The sequence below is a fragment of the Thunnus maccoyii genome, chromosome 12 (genome assembly GCF_910596095.1).
Source record: "Thunnus maccoyii chromosome 12, fThuMac1.1, whole genome shotgun sequence".
Lineage (NCBI taxonomy): Eukaryota > Metazoa > Chordata > Actinopteri > Scombriformes > Scombridae > Thunnus > Thunnus maccoyii.
Window position 1 is genome coordinate 23706065 of NC_056544.1, and position 22255 is coordinate 23728319.

General features: G+C 39.1%; 1 protein-coding gene across 4 annotated transcripts in view; it reads left to right on the forward strand.

Annotated features, from left to right (window-relative positions):
• Nucleotides 1-262: 262 nt before the first annotated feature.
• The window catches only part of pigk (phosphatidylinositol glycan anchor biosynthesis, class K), a 33612-nt gene continuing 11619 nt past the window's right edge, over nt 263-22255 (forward strand). For 2 of the 4 annotated variants that reach the window (XM_042428529.1, XM_042428526.1), the window contains exons 1-10: nt 263-379; nt 572-625; nt 758-849; nt 2851-2986; nt 4002-4113; nt 4984-5080; nt 7216-7333; nt 8804-8914; nt 10749-10921; nt 17598-17673. In XM_042428529.1, coding sequence (XP_042284463.1) covers nt 314-379; nt 572-625; nt 758-849; nt 2851-2986; nt 4002-4113; nt 4984-5080; nt 7216-7333; nt 8804-8914; nt 10749-10921; nt 17598-17673 — 1035 coding nt within the window. In that variant the 5' untranslated portion in view covers nt 263-313. Of the gene's footprint in view, nt 380-571; nt 626-757; nt 850-2850; nt 2987-4001; nt 4114-4983; nt 5081-7215; nt 7334-8803; nt 8915-10748; nt 10922-17597; nt 17674-17809; nt 18487-22255 lie in introns of those variants that run through there. The other 2 variants (XM_042428525.1, XM_042428527.1) reach the window with 2 other exon arrangements.

Here is a 22255-nt window from a genome sequence, read left to right on the forward strand (position 1 = left end):
GCAATACAAAAAAAAAGAGACAATAACTATATAAATAAAGTTTGATTTATTGATTGACTGATGTCAGTGGCATCTTGAAATACTGATGATTTACCAGCTCAGCCATAAAATGTCTTGGTTTATGACCCTGACGCATAACCTCGTATGAAATCTTTGATAAACTCCTTTTGTTCAGTAGAAATTGATTATTGATTATTTCCTCTCCACCTTGCCACACAACACCGCTTTTATTTTTAAGTTTGACCGGAAGTGCTCGCTGGGAGGAGCCATTCGTTTTCACTTCCTGGATGTGCACAACTGGCAGTGCTGCACAATGAAAATACTCACTTTATTGAGCTTATTTTCCACATATCTATTAGCGAACAGCGTCAACATAGAGGTGAGTGTAAAGATTTGGCACGTATGTCTGAAATTTGCACTAATTTGTATGTTTTACGTCGCATTTCTCCAGAAACGTCGTTCTCGTGTTAGCTTTCTATGCTGTCATGCTAGCCGGTTAACTGCTGTTTTGGTGATGAGAAGAAACCTAAAAACAGGTGCATTTATTTATCTCTTTTCACTTGTTACTCAGGATAGCGCAGGACAATTCTTCAGCAGTGGTCACACAAATAACTGGGCAGTTCTGGTGAGTATTTATTCATGTTTCATCTTTGCAAACATGCTAATATCAATACTCTGCAAGAATATGCAAGAAACATGTTTGTGTCTGATAAACTGCCCTTTTTCTACATTTGCGTTGTATGTGTTTAATACACAGGTGTGTACATCCAGATTCTGGTTCAACTACCGTCATGTGGCCAATACTCTGTCTGTCTACAGAAGTGTTAAGAGACTGGGCATCCCTGACAGGTAATGTTGAAACTGCTCTCCTACTACTGTATTATAGCTGCAATGATTAGCTGATTAATCAGTTAATTATTTAGTTGTTAACTATTAAAATAATTACCAACCAATTTCATCATTGATTAATTGTTTGGAGTCTTTTTCATTTTTTAAAGAAAAAAATATTCAAATTCACAGATTCCAGCTTCACAAATGTGAATATTTTCTGGTTTCTTTTGTCTTCTATGATAGTAAAACTGAATATTTTTGTGTTGTTGACTGTTGGTCAGATCAAAATAAGGTGTTTAAGGTTGCTTCTTGGGCTTTGATTGACAAGTTCACCATTTTCTGGCATTTTATGGATCAAACAACTAATTCATTAATAAGGAAAATATTTGACAGATTAATTGATAATAAAAATAATCGTTAAATATCTTACGTTACGTCACTTCTGAAAATTCACTTATCTATATTGTTTTTAAATGATATACTGTATGTTCCGTTTATGTCTGCCTTGTAAAGCTCTTTGTAATTGCTGTTTTTTGATAAGTGCTATTCACTCACCGGCCGCTTCTTTAGGAAAACCTGTGCAATCTAATACAATCCAATACAACAGCTCTGCCATAAATTATACTTTTTCAAAGCTTATACACGTGATAATTCTACTTTATGTTTATTATTGAGGCTGTAGTGGGTGGTGGTGGTGTACTGGAGTGCATTATATTGAAAAGTGTTCCTAATATTTTTTCCCCCCTCATGTATGTTACTGGAATGGACAATATATTAGGAACATCATTCAATATAATACACTCCAGTACACCACCACCACCCACTACGACCTCAATAATAAACATAAAGTAGAATTATCACCTTTCTGACAATGTCAACAATAACTGAAAATGTATAAGCTTCATATAAGTAGAATTTATAGCAGAGCTGTTGTACTGGATTGCATTAGATTGCACAGGTGTTCCTAATGAAGTGGCCTGTGAGTGTATAAGCTTATTAATAATAATAATCATTATTATTATTAAGGTAGGCACAGATAATCTAGGCAGATATGAGCGGTTACCACTGTTTGTTTCTTCTTCCTTTTTTTAGTCGTAAGAATATCTATTGATTGTAGTTTTGACAGTATAAAGGAACTTTAAGCCAGTAAGCCATGACAGTGTGCCAGTCAGCCAGCATGCACAATACCAGTACCCTGAAACTGAAGCAGCTAAATTAAATTAAGCTGTCATTCATTTTATTAATTACATATGTGCTTTTCCTACTCTAAGATGTTATGCCTGTGTACATTTTTTATCAATGTCTGTACCAAATGTGACAAATTGCGATGGAATCATATTTTGCTTATTATCTGTTTTTATATCATGGTAAGACAACACATGATCAATAAGGGTCATTACATAAGCCATAGCACGGCAAAATTATGCTTTCTACTATTAATGGGCTGGAGCCTCTTGTCCACATGTCAAAGTGTTTTTGAGCAAGACCCCAAACCCCCAAACGCTCCCTCTGTGTGTGTGTGTGTGTGGGGTGTGTGTGGTGTGTGTGTGTGTGTGTGTGTGTGTGTGTGCATTGGGTAAAAAAACAGAATTCGCTTTGGACCAAAACATTTGCCAAGTGAATGTAAGGAAACTTAATTATTCCTTTCATTTGTTCATTCAGGTTCATAAGAAAACATATATATACCAAATGAAATATACACCATTTACACATATATAAAGCGTTATGTTTAACATACATAGAGGAAAACATTCAATACATGATTTCATATAATAATTAACTCAAGAAACAGTCTCTCTAAATACCAGAAAGGTATAGGCTGAAGCCTAATCTTACTACACCTCCCCTTTTTAACTCATAAAGACCTTCAAAAAAGAAAAAACATATCAGGTTATTATGGTATTAAACTCCATAACACAATGCTGAACCTATACTTGATTACATGAATGTAGCATCAGTCCCTTCTCTTATTTTCTAATGTAATAATCTTGAGTCCTCTGTTATTTTCTCTTTTTCCAGCCACATAGTCCTGATGCTGGCTGATGACATGGCTTGTAACCATAGAAACCCAAAGCCTGCCACAGTGTTTAGCCACAAGAACATGGAGCTGAACGTGTATGGTGACGATGTGGAGGTGGACTACCGAGGTTATGAGGTTAGTTTACATTTCACTCAAGCAGTTACACACACACACAACTGCACTCTGTAAAAAAATCTCTTTCTTCGGAATCACTTAATCCTGTCAGAGTCTTTTTAAACAGAGTTAAAATTACCTCCTTGAAGAACATTTTCCACTGGCTTCAGGAATTTAAAAAGTCTAGTTTCTAAACCCCGTATCTTCAGATGCCTTCACAAGGACAAACATAAATTGACACTGGCTAGAGTTTGAACCAGTATGTCTCATGTCCCGCTCCGGGTAAAGTTATTACATTTTTCATCTGCATCCATATGTGCATCAAAGTTTTAGCGAAAAATCTAAAATGTTGAGCTGGCATATTTTGCCAAATGTGCACAACAGTGGTGGTGGTATGTCAAGACTTTCACCTGCTTTTAAAATATAACATCACTCACAAAGATACATGTTATATACAGGTGCCGTAGGGGATCGGAGGGGATATGGGTAACGCTGATTGTCCAGTGTTTGCTCTGTCTGTTGACCAGGAAATGACTTGATATCAGAAACATCCTCAAATAGAGGAGAACACAAGTGCTTTGTTTTGTTATGAGCCAAGGTAGAGCCCCACTCTTCTATCCGCTCTCTATCTCCAGTTTGTTTTTGATTATTTACTCTGCTTTGTGCTGGTTATTTAAATATGAATAAACACCGCGCTGCCAATCCATGTTTGCTGTCACACCGTAATCATGTGCAAAAAAAAAGCTGATAAAGATGAAGAGGGGGAAAAAGAAGAAAAGAACACAAAGAGTAATTGATTTTCACCCTTTAATTAAAAGATAAGTAGAGCAGGACGAAAATATTTGTCTGTTATCTCATATTGACCTTGCTGATGGAGGAAATGTTTTGACTGGTGAAAAGTCTGTTCCCAATTTGCTTACTGTGTTATTAAACCGCCATGTGTGTCGAATTTGAAGGCGCACATTGAATAATTTATCTCTTCCAATTCATACTAGATTAGAAAAGTCATTGTAATTGTATGCTGTCCGTGCGTCAGGTGACAGTGGAGAACTTCCTGCGAGTTTTAACTGGAAGGCTGCCGCCCAGCACTCCACGCTCCAAACGCCTCCTCTCTGATGACCGAAGCAACATCCTCATATACTTAACAGGTAATTAAAGGACGAATCCACCCTCCAATACTCTGCTTACACTCTATATTTCATCAGTGTGTGTGATGTTCAGGCTATTTTGAGATGAAGCATCGTTAATTATTGTCTTTGTGTTTCTCGTCTACTTGTGGTTTAGTTAATAATTCCTCGCGTTTCGCAAAATTATTTTCAACAACCCACAGAGAAAGGATGCAATTGTGCTGCTTATGGTTTTTAATTATACATGTAGGTGGAGAGAGGAGGATAATAGTAAGAGCAAACACTTTTTCAACTGAGAAAAAGTAAGACTGAAATGTGCATCTTGTGCCTGCATGTTTTAAGGTGCTAAGATGTCAGGTTGGTGTTTTGTTGTGTTCAGGTTGCCTGTTTGACCGGTCATGTATGGTAATGAAAAAATAAAATGAGTGCAGAAGTGAAAGATCATCATGAGTTGACACTAGCAGTATTCCACCGTTCTTACATGGTGATTTTAGGATTGTGTCTTTTGGATCGGACGGCACATTTCCGACAGACTGCTTTGGCAAAATGACGAGGAAGCAAAGATTACCTAAAAACCTGACTATTTCCTACCACAGTTACATAATGACTTATTCACATCATAGTCTATTGAGCAGGTCATGTGTGTTTTATTAGATACTTAGAAGATGTTTCGTTGAAAGAGTCAGTTTTCTTTTCTTTGTTTTATCTTCTTCATCTGTGTGTGAATGTTGTCACAATCCTCTCAGCTGTAACCTCCTTTCTCCTACACAGTTCACACTGCTGCCAGCCTCTCTCATGTATCTTGTTATCTTGCATTATATATTATATTTTTGCATTATGAATTAGAAATTAATGAATTATTAATAACATGTGTATGTGTTTTTTTAAAAGGCCATGGCGGAAATGGCTTTTTGAAGTTCCAGGACTCAGAGGAGATCAGTAATGTGGAACTGGCCGACGCTTTTGAGCAGATGTGGCAGAAAAGAAGGTGAATAAACTGGAAAATTACACAACATAAGACGGAAAAAGGGCTTTTTAAAGTAACACCAAATACTGTTCTCCTTCTATTGCAAGTTCACTTCAGTTGGACTTAGTTTTCCCTGAGGAGCAATTAGCTGTGTAGCATGTCAACAAACATATAATGCCATGAAACGTAGCAACCTACATCTACCTAACATCTGCTGAAGGACTTTATCTGTAAGAAATGTGTCCCATGTGTTGTTTTCTTTGTTCTTATGCGTTGCAGTGCTTTAGGGAATTAGAGTATACATTGTTTTGGTGGCACAGACTTCTAATAGCCCCACACTCATGCATTACCTATAATATTCATATATATTATAATATTCTCTTTCTTGATTCTCTCATTTACAACACTGCAACAGCACTCTGCTGCTAAAAGGTGGAGTTTTTTTAAGAGTAACTTAATATCAGTGCAAAATCCTGTTTTTAGCTGATCTCTAGTGGTTAGTCCTGAGTTCTCACCTTGCTGCAGTGATGTAGTGATGTACTCAGGCTGTGCTCACTTTGACATTGCTGTTAGGTTTAGCTACAAGTGCAACAGAGCACACTTCATCACTGTTAGCTGTGGCCAGAAGGGAAACAGATATGAAACTTTCAACCAGTTGAGGTCAGTGAAGCAAAGCAATTCAGGATGGTGTTATTCTTTAAAGTCAGTGTGTTTAAGTTTTAACGTGCTGCCTGGTGTTTGAGTGCACACTGTACTATATATTCCTTATGTTACAGAATATTTTAACACCAGGCTGAAAAACAGTGTTTCATTGTCACTGTCTCTGTCACCCAGCATGACTGATGGGTTTGGTCAGTGGTGTGCTCTGTTGCACCTGTAACCACACCTAGAAGTGATGTCACCGGGGAAATGACACTTCCTGGAGTACACTTATACATCACTGCAGCAATTTAAGAAGTTAAACCGCTCGGGATCAGCAAAAACAAGATTTTCATCTGCTGTTAATTTGCTTGTGAAATGGACCATGCATAATATATTTAACCTTTAACACTGTATATTGTGAGTGGTGCCTTCCTTCATACATCAATGACAAACTACTATAACGCCTTTAAACCTGCATTAATTGATTTTTTTTGGCCACTTGGGGGCAGCACAAAAATCTGTAAACCCAACATTTACATATTTTCACCTTTATAAAGTTGGAAAACATGTTAGCAAAAAGTTATTTATTTACACATCCAGCAGACAGGAAGAAACATTCATTTGACCCATGTTTGTGGACACCTAATGAATGTCTTCTTCTAGCTTGGATTTGGTCTCCACCAACTCCTGAGGGAAATATCTGGCTCTTTACCTTCTAAATGCTCCATTATGTTCACCAGCTAGTCGCTCAATTTGTCTGTTTACCTATTAGTGTTGACACATGATACACATAAATAACTATAAAGGCAAAGAAATGACTGTGATACATATATTAGCACAGCCTTATATGAGAGAGAGAGAGAGACTAACTCTTTTTTATAAATGGGATTGTGTTGCTTTTTCAAGGTGCTTTGGTGTTTAATTTGTGAATGGCGAGACACTAAATGAGGTAAAAGTGACTTTCTGCAACCAGCGTCTCTGTTGTCCTCCAAACCTATCAATACAGAGTGTCTGGGTTACAGTCAGGCCCCAGGCTGCTAGATAAAAGCTTAGTGACGCCAGCTTTGATGTTGATGTGATAATTGCAGGCTTGAACTGCCAAATTGCAGCCACCATAGAGACTTTTTCCACCTCCCTCCATCGTCCCCAAACCGCCTTAATTCGGTCAACTGAATATAAAAATTTTATCATGTTTGTCTAAACAGGGGAAAGAAGTTTTAATTGAGGAAAGGTGGAACGGAGGATGTGATCGAGGAAAGGAGGGAGAAGCTGTGTGTGGGTTTGTTAGAGGGGAACTGAATGGAGCTGTCGGTTTTTCTTGGTCACCATAGCAACTGCAATATGAAAGATGGTTAGAAGGTTGTGTGTGATACCATGTGTTATTGGAACAAATGGATGAGTGGTATGCCAGCTGTGGATTCTCTCATCAGTTTTGTTTGACACTGTGTATTATCCTCTGTGTGTGTGTGTGTGTGTGTGTCTTTGTGTGTTTGTGTGTGTGTGTGTGTTGCCAGGTACAACGAGCTGCTCTTCATCATTGACACCTGTCAGGGAGCCTCGATGTATGAGAGGTTCTACTCTCCAAACCTCATGGCTTTGGCCAGCAGTCAAGTTGGAGAGGACTCCCTGTCGGTGAGTTACTTGCCCCTCGTATGGACGAGATGAATGAAACATCAGGTTTTCTAATGAGTGGTGGGGTTTGATACCAGATTCTGACTGAAGACTAAGCTTGAGTGCTATGTTCATATATACAGTGTCAATCAAATATATTCAACCTGGAGTATAATCCAAGTGTTTTCTTAATCTGCTCTTTTTTTGGATTTAGGGACGTTTTCACTCTAGCAATCGCAGCCAATGTTACCCAGCGTAGTGTTACATTTTCCAATTATGTACATTGGTTAATCCTCATCCGAAAAGCCTTTTTTTTTTCTTGTAAAAGAAAAATACAAACAATTTCAGAGAAAATGTTTGTTAGAAAATACAAACACCCATGCAAGCTAAGCAGCCAAATGGTTATATTAGAAAAAACACAACACATTTTTACTTATCATACTGCCAGACTTAAAAAACGCTGTGTCTTAATATTCATCTTTCACATGGCTCATCAACTGTTGATGATGTGGACGTGACATTTTGCCGGGGACATGCAATAAATAAATAACTTTTAACGTTATGAAACAAATAGAAATATCCACCTCTCCTCCTAGTAACGTCTTTGTACTCCCTCATGGCAGAGTTTTACAGCTCTGATCAGTTTGATCGCAGGGTGTGATCGGCCACAGCAGCATGTAAGCGGTTTGCGTTTCTCCAAAAGTTGACTCTGGATCAACTTTCTCGCTGCAGGCTGGTGCGGCGCCGCTGTTGGCAAAACGCCTGCAGCCTAAATGCCCATTCAAATGAATGGGAGGACTGGCATTTTTGTCACACTGCCTAATTTGGTCTGAATACGGCTTTAGCACAATATCATGTATGTAGCCATCAAGTGTATATTTAAGACCCCTTTATACAGGATTCCTGTTTTAAAATGAGTCTGCCGGAAACATAAAAACGTCAGCCAGTGTTTTCAACCAACTGACGGAGCTCAAAAGACAGACTGCTTTCTTTCAGCTGACGAGTTCATCACTCCAATTTACTGTAAAACTGTTAGTGTATTAGCCAACTAAAAATCATGTTTAATCACTTGAATACTTAAGATTTTTTGGCGTTTGGGTGGCATAATTTAAAGACAAGTTGTCTAAATATTTTTTCTTTTGATGTCATTACTCAACAATTAGTGTGGATGCTATTTATTTAATCCTGACACCATCTCTAAATACAGAAGTGCTGTTAAACCATGTCTGCAAAGCACAAGAAATTAAAACTACTGTGCCCCCACTAGCCATCAACCTAATTCCTACTGTAGCAAAGAAGAGCAGTTACAATGTTTGGATTTTTTCTGTTTGATAAGCAGCTGTAGGTTGGTGTTCAGTTTCATTTTTAAAGGAAACATCCACCTAAACTGGTGTCTAAAAACAGGGAAGGAGGAATTTTGAAACAGAACTAAAAATGGATGGCAGCAAACACTCACTCACTTACATATTTGTCCCCCCTGTCTCATTCTAGCACCAGCCAGATTTGGCCATCGGAGTTCACCTGATGGACCGTTACACCTTCTACCTGCTGGAGTTCCTGGAAGACATCCACCCTGCAAGCAAAGCCAACATGAATGACCTGGTGAGGATATGAGAGAGCATATGTGCCATATAGGGCTGCAACTAACATTAATTTACATGATCAATTATACGTCTTTATTATTTGATTACTTGTTTAGTCTCTAAAATGTCTCTAAAAAAAATACGCATCAGTTTCCTGGAACCCAAGTTGACGTCTTCAGCTTTTTTGTCAGATGACATTTTTCCTTGATAAATGACATATGATAATCTGATCGACTAATTGATTCAGCACTCGTTTACTGTGTACAGCTCTGCATATACATCAATGACTTGTATATGTGTTTTGGTTGATAATTAGTGCATCATGTAGGTGTGCATATGTGCAAGAGACGTTTGTTTTACATAAACATGGTTTTGTATTAATTTGTGTTGTCTTCATGTATGTTTCTCTGAATATTTAATTAAATCTACAATTTTTCCTTCACTTTTGATGAAAAAGACACAGTGCTGACTATAATAGTAGTAGTATAGAGCTGAATAAATTAGGTGATTGACAAAAACAGCCATTTTGATGATAGATGGATTGTTTAAGTCATTTATTCAGTTGGATTCAGTTCGTTGGGTTTTGGTCAGAGAACACAACATTTAGAGATATCACTTTGGTCTTTGAGAAACTGTGATTATTATTTCACAAATTTCTGACATTTTATAGGCTAAACGGTTAATAAAGAAATGTTAGATTATGAAATAATAGCGAATTTGCATCCGTAGCATATGACGGATATTCATTCAGGATAAATCTTTTTTTAGCCGCTGGACTGAGACAGAGAGTGACTCACTTCCACCACTTTGGTACTAACAATGGCGAGACAGTATCTCTCCTGCGTCGCCCTCCTCCTCCTCCTCTGTCTAGTGTTATAAAGTTTGTAGTCCTAAAGGAGATGAAAGTCAAACAGGACTCGCTCAACTCTGCACTTGAAACAGAATGTCTGATACTGTGTTAAGGTTGTTGGCCTTTGACACATTACGGTGGAGATGGTGAGTACATGCTGCTCCGGGGCTTTGCTCAATCTCAGCAGCATCTCCCTTTTCATCTTTTCCACTCCTGCAGAGGTCCACTGGCCCCAGGGATGAGTCCTCATCCCCGACACCTATCCCACCACACCAGGAGTTACTATCAAAACATCTCAAATCCCAAGTCAGAGTCTCCAAGCTCGATCAATGTGTTCTGAGTAATGCTTATTAATCTTTCCAATTTTCCTCCGTCTGAAGATGCGCTTTTTGTTCTTGTGCTATTTTGTGGAATTAAGGATCGATAATATAGATTTCTCAGACGAAGAACAAATTTCCTTTTTTTTTTAATCCAGACCACAAAGGCTTTCCTTTGAATGAAACAGAAATTGCATCAACCTCCCTTTACAAAATCCCCTACCAATCGTGTGTTTTTCAAGTCCTGTATGGCTGATTGAGATAACGTTCACCTCGGCTTAATGATTTTAGTTTTCCTTTCAAATGAAGAGCCCACTCGGACAACACATGGATGAATCACGCACATAAGAGGATTAACTCACAAGTGGTAACACACCAGGCACTGGAAGATTTTGTAATTGACGATGACATGCCCAAATGTCAAGCTCCATGCCTCTAATCTTCCTCACACACTGTCACATATTTTAACACTTCCACTGCAGCTCTAGCCAGGTTTTATGTAGCCGGTTACTGGTCGCAGCTAGCTATCAGTGGTACTGTATGAGAGGAAAGAAATACAAATTGTTTAACACTACACAGCACGACAAGTGGATATTTACCGTATTTATCTACATAAATAGAATATTCGTTTAGGTTTTGATGAGTGAATGGAGCCTCTTAACGTTTTTCTTTCTTTGTTTCCCCAGTTCAAAGTATGTCCCAAGAGCCAGTGTGTGTCCACTCCGGGCCACCGTACTGACCTGTTCCTGAGGGACCCAGGAAGCGTCCTCATCACTGATTTCTTTGGTAGTGTCCGTAAAGTCGAGATCACCATGGAAACCATCAACTTGACCGACCCCATCGAACCTTTGGAGGAGACGTAAGCTGAACCCTTTTTTAATTCCTTTTTTTAATTGTTGTCATCAGTCAAACATTTTGACTCAATTTTGACTTTCTCATACGACGATGATCATAATAACGTGATTATAAATGAACGGCAGCTTTAGAAAAAGTCAGATTGGTCAAATAGTCACCTTCTTGGAGGTTCTGAAGGTATTGTTTAAAAATAAAGTTGTTGTGGTTTACTGGTAGTTAACTACGTGATACACGTCACAGGGAAATACTCTTAGATTAGACTAGAGGTGCACCGAGTCAAGTCATTGATTAGTTGATCGACAGAAAATTATTTTCATAACTTTCTTAAATTTGAAATGTTGCTGCTTTTCTTTGTCTTGCATCATAGTAAACTGATTATGTTTTGTTTTGACTGACCAAACGGTCCAAAAAGATATTTGATGGCGTCACCTTGGTCTTGGAATTTTTATTGGCCAAACGTAATATGCCCCGAAGCACAAAATCATCATGGATACACGTTAAAGCATCATAATTCCCTTTTAAATATTAGTCATTAAAAAAAAACAATTATATTGAGGAAAATAAGTTTCACTTTTAGCCCTAATGTGTAGTGATTTTGAAGTGGATTAGAGACAAACTGGATGTAAAACCTTAATTGAGGCCATCCTCCTTTTGTTTAAATTGATGTGCCGTTGGCCAAATTCAATTTGTTTCGTATCCATGTAACTAGGCTTCGATTTCTGTTTAGAACATCTCTCATTACTGATATTGATTCCTCTACTAATGTTGAGTGTTGAGTGGCCTGTGTTTGGGAGAGTAAAGCACACAGTAGATGTTGGTATGACTACCCTCAAGGTGATATAAGACCTCATTGTCAGGCTGACCATTAAGATTATTGTTGGGTCTGATAGTACAGCACATTTTGATGGCATTTACTGCTTTATATAATCATCGCCAGCACTTAATGCTCTATTTCACAGCATAGTGAGGGTGATAATTGGACATTTTCCCTTGTCTGTCCTCAGGTTATAATTCAGTCACTCTTCATAAGTGGCAGGGAGAGAGCAGCAGTTTTTCTCATACATAATCTGTGGCGCTACCATGTGGTGAACTAAACAACACGCACCCGAGTCCATTTCAAAAGAGTCCTCCATTGCATTAGGTCAATGCTTGTTGTGATAAATGGGTTTTGCCACTAGATGGCTGTAGAGACCTGTCACACTCTTTAACATCATCTGCTTAACATCCGCTCTGCATGGTGACATATTGTTTGCTTTCTCATATTAGCCTGTTCCCACACAGACTAATCCCATAATAAGGACAATCATCAGGAGTCTTAGGAACCACAAAGCTAATGCACCAAAATGCAAACAGTCCTTCATATATTGACTCATGACTACGGGTAAGACATAGTTTACCATGAAGATTTAATAGAAATTAAAACTTTATTCATGATTACGTGCTTCCCCCCACTTCTATTAATTTCATTAAGCTGGGCTTTAATTGAACCACTGGGAGGTATTATAGCCAAAGAATCTAATATGGTTGGCTGCTAATTAGTAATTAGAGGCAATTGCCATACCGATTTTAGTCATTGGCTGTTTTGGCCTCAGGCTAGTTAGTCACTGCACACAACTTCCCCTATTACTTTATTATTGATTAGGGCCAACACATTAGGTCTGCTGCATGCAACATAGAAACACACCACTGGTGTTATTGAACATGGCTGTTGCCCTAATTCAGTCCTAGAGAAAGACCTTTTATCTCCAGTTCTGATGTAAGAAACCAGCAATCCCCTGATTCATTTGATGTTTTAATGGAGCTAAGTTTACTCATGCACCAAAGGTCTGCTAGTGTCTTGCTACTTTTAAGAATGATTAAAAAAAAAAGTGTTATCAGGAAAGTTCAAAGATCTTGGGGAGGCTAATGGCATTTTCTCTCATCTTGGATGTCACATAGGGTAGTAAAATCTTTGCCCTTTGTTTTAGTTAATGAGGTCATTATTACAGACAGCATTTTAGCAATTGGCAAATTAATGAGTTTGTTCAATAAATAATATATGATATTCTACCAGAAAACCATGACCTTCATCAGCAGTGGGCTTATCAAATTACTTGATTAAAGCTCCTGAAATCTTAGTATTTCACCATAAAATTACATATTCATGATTAAATACACAACAAAGTTAAGAAACAAACAAGTTTAACACTTAAAAATGCAAATAATCTGCTTCATTAGAACTGTGTGTGTGTGTGATTCAATCAGATTGATTGACAGTGGCCTAAGCAAACCACTCCACAGCTGTCATCACATTTTGAATCAATGTTGTTTCTACAGCGCAGTACTGTGGGTTTTTAGAGCTTTTTCACTGAAAATGGCTGCCTGCTGTGGCTGAAAACAACATTATGAGGACGGTGACCAAAACAATGAATAATGTAGTGGGTGGGGAAAACCAAAACAATGAGCTGAAAGTCACTATAAAAGCAAATCTGAGGGGAATAATTCTCAAGTGACCCCTTTCACATACAAGTGGTCATTTGGTCCATTGTTATTTAAAAAATTTTGATTATAGTGACTTTAAATTAAGGAAGGACCAATGAGTGTACCAAAAGACAGTAGATAATTGAAGCTGTAACCAGTGGGTGAATAATGCCACACATATTTGCTTTGGATGGAGACAATTAGTATATATTTTAAGGATCAATTAATCCTTTCAGTCAATTTTCAAGACAAAAATCGTAATGATAGTAAACTTACTATCTAACAGCATCTTTGGGTTTTTAGACTGTTGGTTGGACAGAACAAGCAATGTGAATGTCACTTCAGGCTCCGGGAAATTATAAATTTTATTATTTTCTGACATTTTTCAGAAATAAGATTAAATGAGAAATTAATTTGCATATTAAACGATTATGAATTTCTTGTTGCAGCCTTACTTACTTTAACTGTCTAAAAAAAAGCAGTTTTTGTCAACAAAATACGGACTTAGTTATCTTAATCCACCAGCACATCTGGATCATTTAAAAAAACATCATTTAAAAACAACAAAAAACAATGACTAAGAGACGACAGAAACGGGGTCTTTGTTAGACCTTGGTTCGGACGGCACTGGCGAAGTTGAATAATAGTGTTTCATAAGACCTGAAAATGGGGCTGTAGTGAGCCCTGTGTGCTCCAACAGAGAAAAGATCACAGATGTCCTCTGAAACAAGCTGTTATTGAATATAGCGCTGCTTTAATCCACTTTTGTCAGCTCATTCGGCCACTCAGGCAAGTGGAGGAGGATATTTGATGGGTACACGTGTGTGTGCAAGTGCGTATGCCTGTCTCATACTCGTTCTCTAGCTCGCTTTACCTCCCTCTTATTCTCTCCTCTCACCCATTTCTAAATGACCGTTTTTCCTCAGAACAAGCTCTTTCATTAAGTGAATTGCACTTGATGGAAAGGACGTTTTAATGGACCCCCTCAATCCTCTTCATTATACATAGGCTTAACAGTGTAATGACATTGTGTAGTTACTCACTTCCAGCCATAGGTGGGTGTTGACCAAAACATGTCTTTCTCTGGGTCACGCAGCTCCCAGGATAATTACAACTATCAAATTAAAGCTGAATTTCATATCCCATTGAGTTATTAAGTCAATGTAATGTAATTTGTGACCTGGAGCGCCGGAGAGAGTCTACAAAAACTACTTGGGCTATTAGTAGAGCAGATGTTAAAAGGAAATTTGTTTGACCTAAAGATGACAGCTGGAGACAGCAGTGATACCAGAGCTGGAGGTGGGGAGGGGCAGTCACATCCATTAGAATCAGCTAAGTGGATTGAAAAATCCTCTCCAAAAATCTCTTTATAGAAAATAAAGTGGAAAGTGGTCTGAATTGAATTAGAGCTCATCTCTTGTGCTAAGTGAAAGGGGGGTAAAACGGCGGTGAGACGTCAGTGCTCTCAGTGACATGTTTCCAATGCTAGAAAAAGCTTGGAGCACATATAAGGCTCAGCGGGAGATTGTCTCCCGGCCTGCCAGCTCGGCCTGTTTTTCCTCTGTCTCTGTTCCTGTCTGTCAGAGCAACTTCTGCCCCACCGCACAGACATGTCGAGAAGAGACAGGGCCAGAGGAACGGAGCCGAAAAGGATAAAGACTGAAAAATGGAAGAAGGAAATGCAAAAGAGCAGAGAGGAAAATGTTGAGTGAGCGACCGAGACCAACAGCAAAAGTAACCGAGAGAAGAAATAAAAGACAAAAGAGGAAAAAGGAGAGGAGGTTGTTTCACTGAGCGAGTGGTTGGAGGAGAGCCACGGTGACTCACTGGGGGATATGGCCCACTTTGTGAGCAGCTGTCTAACCTGGACTTTCTTTGATTAGCCAAAGACAGCCACTCAGTTAAACCTCCACTCGATTGTGACCTTTAGTGGAGACGTTTCTTCTCGACTCTGTATCTGTAGTGGGATGTAGGAGTCAAGCGGTCGTTCAGAAAGATATATGGAAGAACACAAACATTTCAAAACTGCTCATGGCAATTCAGTTTGTCTGCTTAGTTGAAAAGATTTTGAATGTTGAGTATCTATATATATATATATATATATATATATATATATATATATAGTGGTCAAGTGGAATAAATCAGCAAGTTGTAGCCAGAATGGAACATTTTTCTGCATTATACTTTTTATGTGCGCATTTAATTTGTCATTTATGCTGATGAGGTAAACCATACCCATACAGCTTGAACTGCTAAGGCAATATTACACATTTTGTTATTGTCAACCAGTCCCAAAACCTGTGAGACAAACAAAACCAACTGTTGTTTTGTCTGTCTCATAGTACTTGTCAAGAATATACACTTTAATTTAAAAAAAAGGCTAAATAAATTCCTTCAAACAGCTGGGTGCTGTGGTTTTTAGGAAATGTTAGTAAAACAGGTGTAAATAGTATATTGTTGGGGGACTATTTTCAGCTGAGGATTAAGTGTGTTATTGAGTATTTAGAGCAGCAGTATGGTGTATGTGGGATTGATATGAAATTAATTAGAGTGCCCATGTTCACTGTAATAAAGGAACATTTCACCCAGTGTAACGATGTGGCTCATAGTTGTGTTTTTTAATGTGCTTTCTGGACAACAGTGGAGGTCTAGGAAAGCTCTGTGACTGGATAACCAGTTTCATATCTGAGATCTTGGCTCACATTAACCAACGTCTATCCATCAACTGCCATGTGGTGACCTTTTTCAGTGTTTCTGACAAAGACGCTGAACCCTTAACTCACTTCATTAATATAAGTTGCTGTGGATAAGATAATTGAATGCTTTCAATGTAAATGTCTTGTTCTCATGTGTTTTAGTTTTAATGTATTTTAGTTTTCAAGAAGGATGGAAGACCATCTTTTACTTTAGAAACTTAAGTGTTTAGTTTTGTCCTTTAAAACAAGTTATTCATCTTTGTACACTTAACCTTGGAGGCTGGATACAAAGTTTTCCAATTGGGTGTTAATTTCTGTTTCTGAAATAATGTCTATGCTATTCAGACCACACACAAAGCCTGTTTGAAAGCCTGTTAGTTGCCTCATGTTGCTCAGAAAATCTATGAATAAGTAGAAATAAAAATCTTGAAAGATACTATCAATAAGAAATGGCTCTTTAGATACGAACTTCTAGACAGATTTCTTATCATTAGTTATCCTACTGATACATGTAGTACTTAACAGATGAGACCTGAAGCTACATATCATAACTGTAGTTAGTATTTCTACCCAGTGTTGTAGCACAGACTGACTCAGGTAAACATGACAGTTTAAGGAAGAGCTTCAAGTTCTGAAACAAATTCAAAGTAGCTTGCCGTTAAGCGCCAATATTTGTGCACATATTGTCGAGCACATCCTCTCAATTTCATTCCTTTTATATTCAACCGCTCCCCTCCTTTTTTCTTTGATATTATTGACTTCCACTTGGGGAGCTTTTTTTCCCCCAGATTTTTGTGCAGAGCTCACTGTAAAAACTGTGTATATAAGCTTATAATCATTTCTATTTCTGTCACGTATAAACTGGCAGAGAACGAGTGAGATTCAATGAGAGCGCTGCTTGCGTGATTGTAACATGTTAGCAAATGAGATGCTGCGGGGAGATGTTTGCTGTGTGGCATCAACAAACACCAGCTGCATCAGAGGTTGTTTACCTGCTCAACAAATCTAATGCCAACCCCGTATGAGCATTGAAGTTGACTCTGAAGCTCCCCTTTAAGTTTGAAATAGCACAACTTTCACTCTGGGTTTTAGAAAAATAAACCTAACTGGAGAGTGCACCTTGAGTAGTTCAGGGAACCTGGGAGTTCTCTAAAATCATTGCTCAAAAAAGGAAGTGAATGAGTTGCTGGTATTTTGTAGGTTTTGTTCCCCATTTATCTCATCCATTATTATCAAGCTAATTTTGACACTCTTATGGTTCCGCAGGATGACTTTCTTCATTTATCAAGGGAGGAAAAATGGGTTCATTTGTATCACTTTGCACTGCATATCACTGACACACACCTCCTCTACACGCACTGCCAACAGAAACACTGGAGTCTGTTCCTGTTCCTAACAGCTTTTCTTTATCACTGAATAATGGTGGTCCACATAACAAAACTTTAATGCTTCCAAAGTGCAGTTTACTTACTTAAGGTAAACGCTAAAAAGAGTGCTGTTTTTGTGTGTGTTTTTGTCTTTCAGTCCTGTGAACGGAGAGCTGCAAAAAGAGAGATACTCATATGTGGACCAGCTGCCGGTGTCTGAGATCATCCATCAGGTAAGAGACCCACATGAACACCAGGGTCAGTTTAGGACACCCAAAACTGCAAAAAACGGGTCTAAGTCGAGATAATATGTAAGACATTTTAACATCATTATACTTGAAAGAGTTTTCATGTTTGTCATCCTTTAAGCTTCAGCGTCTGCAGCCATTTATTCCGGCTCCTGTGTTTTTGTTGTCTGAAGTGTGTCCACGCTCATCCTTAATTTGGACACAGAACACAAAGTTATGTGCAGCATCCACCAACAGATGTCTTTGTGCCGTGTCCATGGTGACAGCTCTGAGTGTGAAATGCAAGTGCCTCCCGGTCTCGGTGTGGAGGGACCACCGTGAAATCTAGCAGAATGGATAGGCAGGATCGTGGCGAAGAATTTTGCATTCACCTCATTCCCAAATGGATTGTGGCTTTCAGTCGGGCCGACCTTCACAAATGAACACCTATTCCTCCTCATTCCACCTCTGGAACGTGTGCTCTGCATTCAAATAGCAGCTCTTGGGCCGCGTATCATTCTTGCAGGGTTTTCCATTATCAGCCTATTAAAAATACTATTTCTATACTCCCACTTCAACTTGTGCCTCAGAAAAGCAAAGACATCACATTAATCCTTGCCACAGGCAAGAGCAGACAATATTGGTGATTACATTTAGGCTTCAACCGCCACTGAGCCTCCCATAGTAAAAAATACAAAAGGTGCACATATATACAGTATTATTCAATACAATGCTTAGCTGTGTCCAACCCCAGACTTTCTGTCCGTATTAAAATCTAAATGGGTATCTTTTTTTGTAATAAAATGTTTTACATTTTAACAAAGATAAGGCAAGTTGTCTCAAGAGTTCAAGAGTTAGATCTCCCATTGGATGGTTGAATACCTTTTGAAAACATGCTCACCTTGCACCTTACAGACATCAGAATCGGCGGGCTGCGTCAGACAATTTCTGTAACTTTCCAACACTGACAGTCCAACATTCGTACCCACTTAATGCAGCGATTGGTCAACTGTGAGGATGTGAGAAAGGAGTCAGGTTATGAACTTCTCTCTCAAGCTTTCTACTTTCATTCTTACACATCTGTTTCTGTCACTTCTCATATGTACAACAAAGTGCAACACTACGAATGTCTTCCAGGAGAGACTGTCTGAAAACGTGCGCTGTTGTCCACATATTTAATCAGTATCACGTCTTCCCCCTTTCCATGACGGCTGGCTTTTCACTCCACCTCGGAGTGTGGCCCATCAGAACAAGTATAAAACATTTGCCTTCTGATGTGGTTGAACAACACATCGTAGGAACCGGTTCTTTTTGGGCGTAACGTGAGCCTCAGCCATAGTGATGCAGTCTAAACCTCTTGGAAGGTCATCCTGCGATATCTCCTTGGGATTAATACAAAATATGACAATTAAGTAATTATTTGTTTCACTTTATATGCATAAACATACAGTATGTCAGATGATTTGAAAGTTTCAAACCTGGCTTTGTGTTTTTGGAGCCTAAGCAGAGGATCAAAGCAGCTGTTATGTGTGGTTTTTCCACAACAATGGTCGCCACCTCCATCAAAAGAGGCTGTTTGGCTGTTTCTGATTTGTAAGCAGACACAGTCTCATCCAGCGTCTGTGTCAAAAAGAGTCAGTAATTTGTTGAGGTCTGATGTGTTTGAAATGATCATAGGTCATTCAGTGAATACAGTAAAATTGGAGCGACTGATGTTTGGTTTGACAATGATATTTGTCTCTTCTGTGGAGGCAGACACTAAACTATTGGTGTTGATACCAGAGGTCAGATCCAGCCGACTCGAGTAAGAGGTGTTAAAAAAAACAAACAAACAAAAAAAAACCCCGAAAAAACAACACTGCTGGAAATACTGTTGGCTGACGTCGTTGGTGTGAACAAAGGAGTCAGTCAGTTGGCCCAGAGAAATGAAGCTGACCACAGGCCTGAGCTCTGTCAGACGACTTATTGAGCGTCGTGATGGGGAAACAGGAGGGGTCTCCACACCCAGTGGCACTCTGGGAAATTAGCTGAGGACTGCCTCTAAAGCCTGGCAAACACAGTCTGGTTACAGATCGGCTTCCCGCTGCTCACATTAGAGCGCCCTGTAAACTGTGCCCGTAATTTTCAATACATAGAAGCAATCACACTATTGAAAGATTGCACACTCGCTCACGCAAACACACCCTATTAAGCCGCCGCCGTCTGCTACTTGGCTTCATAACTTGATTCACTCTCTCTTTTGCCTCTTTTTTTTTTTTTCCCCTTCTGGATGTTCACCTTCATACATCTTTTTTCTGTTTTTCTTATATTTCCGCCTACCCCCTCCTCTTTTTTAAATGCACCCACACGTACAACACACAAACACACTCGTCAACCCGACGACCCCTGCCAGAGATTTTGATTATTGGCTAGCACTCCCGCTGGGTTGAAGATGGGAGTCCTGACAGACTGAGTCATCTCTCTCCCCCTCACCATAGTCCATCTGCACTGCAGCAGAATGACCAATGTCCATCAAGCCTATTGACAGCTCCCCCGTTTTTTGATTTGCTGTCATATTGTGCGCCGCGCTCTCCGAGATATCTTTGTTGTCATGCAGGTGTAGTAGCGCCCTTTTGTTGTCGCTGATCAGATGCACTCATCTGAAGAACTAGATGAGATTGAATCTCCTAAGACTTGATGTCTAAAATATTCCCAAGTGGGTTTGCAGCTGATTTCAGTTGTGCCACCAACAAAAACAAATCTCACCGTTTGTCTTTTAAGCAAACTATTTTTCCATTTTGCCAGTAGACCAGGCGACGGCTTGTAAATAGAAAAGTCATCAAAGTGACTGACATTGGATGTATAAGGCCGCGCTATATGGCATCTGTAAACAAACGTCCTCTCGCTGTGTATGTGGATATGTATATGTGAGGAGTTGATTAATGCCCTGTCACCGTTGGCAGTTGTCTCACTAATGGTGACAGGGTGAGTCCCCTTTTCCTGCCACCTCCTCTTCCCAACCTCACACATCTCATCATGTTGCCAACGCCTAATCACAATATGTTCAGTTCTGGAAATAACTAGAAGGAGCTCTTTTTTCTCCGCTCTCTTGTGTATTCTACTTTTTTTTTTTTTTTTCTCTCTCTCTCTCCTTCGCTGCTGTGAGTCCTGGTCTCTGGCGTCAAATTGTTATTTGTTCTTTTGCCAGCTTGACGCCACACCATATGGCTCCAGAGAATTGAAAGTGGAAACAGTGGAAAATTAATGCTTCGCCTCCCTCCCATCCCTCGCCAAATCCCACTTTCCTCACTCAGGCTGCAACAATGACGCTTTTCAAAAGTGGATGTTGGGATTGTGTGGATCACAGGCCAAACCCACTCTGACAAGCTCCCTCCATTTAATCAAATATCAATTAGAATTTGCCTTGCTGCATTGCTCGTGCTCAATAATTACAAAACAATGTCCTCTTGAAAAGCAAAACACGCTTCACGAGAGAATAATGCACCCTCTAGTTCCACCGTCCAGCATTTTCTGAGGGCTTAAATGTCAAGGCAATACAGTGGAGTGTCCGGGCCGCGCAGAATGACTGCTGCTCTGTCATCCGGCTCTGCACAACCTACATTGCTGCAGTTTTGACCTTGAAGTGCTAGCGTATGGCAGGTTGTTTCAGACCTCCCTCAACGGCCATTAGCATCCTGCATGGCCATGTTAATTAGCTCCAATCAATCAGATGGGTAGCCGTTAATTGATTTTACCGATGAATTGAATACGCAACACAAAGTGCATATAATGGAGGTAGACTGCTTGAGTGTGGGTCCCTGTCCTTGGCTGCGGGATGTGAATGGTTCCGTCAGTGAAGGTCAGCGAACACTTGCCTCTTTTCTGTTTCTCTCTCTTCTCTCAGCTGTTTCTCTCTTCTCTCTCATTCTCGTGCCTAATGTGTTTCATCCTGACATCCTCCGGTCGGCTTTTCTTTTTCTGAAATAGATGCATTCTTTCCGCTGTGTTTTCTTTTCTTCTGAAAAGTCAAAAACTCAAACACGTCTGACAGCAGATTAAAGCAGAATGGGGTTTTTTTTGGCATTGATTTCTATTGAAGGCTGTTCAAGTTTGATTTTCAAAGTAGTTAATATATTTAGGGGCATATAGAATATTCATTTAATCAATTAGTTGACCAACAGAATATGTATTAACAATTGTGATAAAGGATTGATTTGTTATTAAGCTTCCTAAGTGTAAAAATGTTCTGTTTTTCAAAATTTAAAAACTTTGGTCAAACAAAATGAGCAATTTGAAGATGGCACCTTTGACAATGTAAACTTGTAGTGTTTGTTTTTTTGTTGCAATTTTTTCACAACTTAAACTATATCGGGCAGTATGAGCCTTTTGTGGTTATCGGTCGTACATGCCGACCGGTAAGTAGTTTGTATCACAAATTTTCCAAAAGAGAGCAGCGAGAAGTTTGTTTTTCAGCTGTAAAATCATTCTTAGTCACAGATGTTTAAGAAACAAATGTAAGGAATCCTTATCAGTAATGTTTGTTATTTATTCTCTATGAAAAGACTATTGGCTCATATATCATTTTTTAAAACTCTCAGCCACAAAAATG